This window comes from Galeopterus variegatus, unplaced genomic scaffold, assembly GCF_000696425.1.
Source record: "Galeopterus variegatus unplaced genomic scaffold, G_variegatus-3.0.2 Scaffold253, whole genome shotgun sequence".
Taxonomy (NCBI): Eukaryota; Metazoa; Chordata; class Mammalia; order Dermoptera; family Cynocephalidae; genus Galeopterus; species Galeopterus variegatus.
The window spans coordinates 436,938-441,971 of record NW_007726364.1 but is presented as its reverse complement, the minus strand read 5'-3'; the positions used below and the strand labels follow the sequence as shown (position 1 = coordinate 441,971).

At 48.2% G+C, this 5,034-nt stretch overlaps 1 protein-coding gene across 2 annotated transcripts in view; it reads left to right on the top strand.

The window, feature by feature from the left end:
- The window catches only part of PPP1R3E (protein phosphatase 1, regulatory subunit 3E), a 3,569-nt gene extending 1,162 nt beyond the window's left edge, over positions 1–2,407 (top strand). Inside the window, exons 3-5 of one of the 2 annotated variants that reach the window (XM_008566576.1) lie at positions 1–388; positions 1,806–1,946; positions 2,205–2,407. The exon at positions 1–388 is cut by the window's left edge and continues 43 nt beyond it. In XM_008566576.1, coding sequence (XP_008564798.1) covers positions 1–249 — 249 coding nt within the window. In that variant the 3' untranslated portion in view covers positions 250–388; positions 1,806–1,946; positions 2,205–2,407. The other variant, XR_550085.1, reaches the window with a different exon arrangement.
- Positions 2,408–5,034: the final 2,627 nt, after the last annotated feature.

Genomic DNA, 5,034 nt, shown 5'->3' with positions numbered 1-5,034 from the left:
TGGCGGAGCCAGCGCGAGGTGCCCGCCGCCTACGCCGGCCCGGCCCCGCCCCCGCCGCGCGCCGACCGCTTCGCCTTCCGCCTGCCGGCGCCACCCATTGGGGGCGCCCTGCTCTTCGCCTTGCGCTACCGTGTGACGGGTCACGAGTTCTGGGACAACAACTGCGGCCGTGACTATGCTCTACGTGGGCCCGAGCATCCGGGCAGTGGCGGAGCCCCGGAGCCCCAGGGCTGGATCCACTTTATCTGAGACGAGTGTCTGCGGCCGACGGCGGAAAACAGCAAAGGCACCCGGGGCCGGGGGGCACCCGATGTGGCAGGGAGAAAGGGGAGATGCCAGGATTGGCGAGGCGCCGTCCAAGAGAGTCCTCTGCTGGAGGGCGAGCGCGGTGGGAGCACTCAAAGGGGCGTGGGGGTGGGCGGAATGTAGAAAGCTCTGCTGTGAGTGCAAAGAACCCGAGGCAGAGGAGAAAGGCTGGAAGGGGCGCCGAAGGGATTAGAAGAAGAGCCCAAGAATGGGGATGATGGTGGCGTTCTCCTCAGTGAGTGGACACTGGGAGAAAGGCCCGTCAGGCCTAGGCAGTCGAAGGTTAAGGAACGTCTTCGGGATTGAGGAGGTATTTTTATAGCCCACCCCAGTTGAAGTCATTTGGATTGCTGGCTCTTTCCCTTTTCTTAACCCGCCATTGCCGTCTCAGGTCCCCCAGTCCTGCCCATCCTAGCTTTAACTCAACCGTAATTGCCTTGCTTAATCCCAGGAACTTGGCCATTGCTCCCTGGTCCCTAGCATTATGACAGGATTTCCTTGTCACCTCTGACAGTTCCTGGCTTCAGTGGCCACGGACTGGCTTGGGAGTGAGGACAGGTAGCAGTCAGATTCTTCCTCCAGCCTCCAGGCAGCCTGCGATGACAATGAAGGCAAAAGCAACTCCAAGCCTGTCCTTGTGGCCAAATAATGAGGTGTCTAAGGGATTGGTACACTCAGGGGCTTCCAGAAAAATGCCAGCCTCACCTTTCTGGGGTGCCTTCCATTAACCTCTGAGCACTTTATGGACTGTGTTTGTCAAGGGACAGTGAATCATGAGAATAACTATTCTAATTTACTCTTTATGCCTCAGAAGAAAAGGAAGTCACTAGCTGTATAACTTTGGGCATGTTACTTCACCTCTTTGGGCCACTGTTTCCTCCGTGGGAAACTGGATTTGAGTTAGATGATCTCTTAAGGCTCCTTCTTGTTTGACATTTTATGATTTGTGCATGGCAGAGTAGATTAGAAGCTACATTCTCCAACCTAGTGCTGTAGTTCAGAATGCACAGCACCCTAAGCATCTGACTGGGGCTGAGGATGGATCCTCTAGCTTTTGGCACAGATGTTCCAGAGCCCAGGAAGCATCCCACAACTAGCCTGTAGCCTCAGGGTATTCTAGAGCCTCTTCCAAACCACAGCTCATCCTCTGCCCATTGCTTTTTGCTCTTGCCCCCACAGACTTCCAGCCTGCATACTCTGAGACAACTTTGGGGAGGTGCATCTCTGTTGGGGAAAATGATGCTTGGAAGTCCCAAAGATGAAAGGAGACAGTTTGGGGGCTCTCTTGAGGATAAAAGATTATGGGTATAAGGAATGGAAAACATACCAAATCAAGAATCAAAGCAACTTGGAAAAAAAAATTTTTTTTTCTTTCCATGTCCCTGTCCCACCTCATCACTTTTTTTTTTTATCATATAGGGTATTTACCTTCATTTTCTCTATTTCCATTTGCCTCTCTCTTCATCTTTGTTGATTTCTGCTATTCCTTCTCCCTCTAGAAGGGGTGGAGAACCTACTTCCTTTTCTCCAAGACCATGGTTGATCCACCTTCCTCCCTCAGGCTCCTGGACAGTCTTCTAGAAGGGAGAAGAGATGAAAGAAGCAGTTCCTGATGCTACAGATAAACAAGGAGCTCCCAGGTAACTAGCTTCCCATGCCCTTTTCTGTTATGATTTCTCAAAGAAAAATTTCTGGATCCCCATCTTCCTTATCACTAAGTGAAGGGAGTGGAGTGTGCACATGTGCCCACGCATGCATTCAGAATAGATTATGGGGCTTGTTACCATGCCCCTCCTGTCCACACCCTTAATCCTTTGAATAAGGACAGCTGAAAGAGAGGAACCCCAGGTTGTTCCTCAAGCAAATGCCCAATTAAACATCATCCTTATGTTGTGAAGAAAACAGAAAGAATTTCATGCGTCTTGTGGATCACCTTCAGGTCAGAGTTCCAGCAAAGTGAAGAGAGAAACTGTACTGGAAGCCACCAAGCAATGCACTGTTTAGTCATCAGTGAGGAGCCCAGAGGAGGATAATAGGGAGACTGGGTGGGGGCCGTTGTGTAACAATCTCTTACCTAATATGTATGCATTATTGTTGTTATGTGTATTAACAATAGTAATAGTTCACATTTACTTAACACTTATCTGCTAAAATGTGTTTTGCATGCATGCTCAAAACAACCCTATGAGTTGAGCATTATCGTTATCCCTGTTTTAGAGATGAGGAAATGGGCTCAGAGAAGCTCAGTAATTTGTTCAAGATCACACAGCTAGTAAATAGCAAAGTTAGGATTGTGAACCCAGGAAATCACCAGAGCCCCTGTGCATAATCATGATGTTACATTTTTTTCTTTTAAAAACAAAATAAAAAACCTTGCTATATATCAGCTCTTATTAGGAAAAGACCTGTTTCTGATTGTGCTCTGCCTTCCCATCCTCCCAGTCTCCTGAACTGACTTAGAAGGTAAAGCACCAAGGGCCCCAAGCTTCATCTGCTCCTCCTAGGAGCTTGCTGCTGTGTTCTGTGCCAATGTCCCAGCTCTGCAGGATCAGCAAGTGACCACCCCATCTGCCTGCTAGAGAACTTGGGCTCCTATTTAAACTCTAGCCTTTCCATTGGTATTCTCTCCTGGCCCTAGTCAACCCTCCACATCTGTTGGTGTGTCCCTTCCCTCCTCTTCCCCCCAGTAGCCCTGAACTGCCAAACTCCCTAATGTCTCCACTAGAAGGGTCCCTGACTAGGACAACTACTGGATGGTCTGTGCTCAGACCTTTTCTTGGGAACCCTGGTATTACTGAGCGAGTAAATGTAAATTTGGGGCAGGGGACCAAGGATAATCCTGTTCCCTGAACTCTTTCTCTGTAAGAAGTACCAAGGCTCACCCACACCCCGTTCCCAGCTTTAGAGAACAAGTGAGTCTTCTGGTTCTTCCCATATTGAGCTGCCCCAGGGCCTGGGGGTAAGCTGATTGTTTCCTCCATTCTTGCCCCAAGGCTGGACCTGGGCTGAGCTTCCTTCTTGAACACACAAATAACGGGTTTCTCCCTCTTTGAACCTGAACTTATACAAGTATTAGTGCCACCAAGCCTTGTAAAATAGGGAAGAAACTAATATTTCTTGAATGGCTTCTGTTTGCCTGGTCCTTTTGAGATTCTCTGCAGGGTTTCCCTGGCCTGTTGGGTTTGGTGTGCACTCCCCTTCCAGCACATGAACACTGAGATTCTCCCTACCATCTGCAAATCAACCAAGATTAGGCAGTATGTCCTTTCCTTCCTGCACTACTCTTTCCAGAACTTTCATCCATATTTCTTCCAGCCCCAGTAAGCAAAGCAGAGTACACCTAGATAGAGCTGCAACCACTGGTTCCTTCCAGATGGTTCAGTCTGATCTGGCATGGGAAACACTAGGAGTTCAGCAGAATCTTCAGGGGTCCTGTTATGTGTTATGCATTAGGTATTGTGGTGGAGACTTTCCTCTACAGGCTGATGACTGTATGAACAGGAGCAATAAAATGTCAGCCACGGACTAGGAAGTGCTGTAAGAGAATATGCTGCCATGGTCAGGGGCTTGGGTCCTTGAGGCAACCCAGCAGGAACACTGTTGCCCTTTCCTCTTATCCAGACCTCAGAGGTCTTCCTATACCTTCCTATCCCATAGCCTTCCTTTAGTTCCTTTGTTTCTGTTTATGAATATAATTAATTATTTCTCTTCATGATAAGCCCTAACTTCTCAACTTTCCAATGTAACTCCCACATTTCCTTGCTTCTAACCTCTGTGTTTTTCTGGAGCTCCTCTCGATCCTTGCAGTTTGCAGGTCATAGAATCAGAGACCTGAAAGGGCTTGTCTTTAGAGGTCTTTGGGTCCAGACTCCTCCACACATAACACAGGTCCAGAGATGCAAAGTGACTCCAGCAGGGTCAGAGAATTTGTTAGTGCAGCTCAAGATGGGGCTTAATCCCCACCATCCTGATCACATCCCTTTCCCAGGCAAAGAAACAGGTCTCTCTATACAAGTAGACCCATGATTTTTCACGGCAAGGGATAACATCAGAAATGTTTCATTTTCTGCTACTAGTTTCCATTTCCTTCTCATCCAGGCATAAAGGAAAACAGAAGGGACTGATAGTTTTCTCTGTGTCCGCAGCCTTGACCTTTGTTTGGGTGATGTTGCTAAAGAGCAGTGACATTGCTAAAAAGACGAATAATCCACCTATAGAATAGCAAACCACTGTTCTCACCAGGCCCTCCCAGAGCCTCCCCAAACCATTCATGGTGCAGCCCTGTGCACTGGGCCCCCAAACCCACTAGTACTGTGCCTCACTTCGAATTCTTCATGCAGCTGTATTCCCTTCTAGATATAAAACCTCATATTTGAAATAAAGTTGAAATATGAAAAGAATATCACAAGATATCTAGAAGTATTCTTTGCTTTGGGTTGAGGGTGGCAAGAGACCCAGAGGCAAGATTCTCTCCTTGACCCCCCATTTCTTGGTCATCTCACTTTTTAGTCCTGTTCCCTTACTGCTGGAATCCTCCGGCTATGCAAGAGTTGGATGGGAAGGAGATGAGTTGAGCAGCTCTGGTATAAGACACCACAACATGATCCTGCCGCCATTTTTGGTAGTGGGAAAGTTACCAGGGCACTGCACTTGCTGCTGGTGCAGTTAAAGGGCACAGCTTGAGAAAAGCCCTGTGTTTCTTCTTGGGTGGGAGACTCTTCTTAAGGT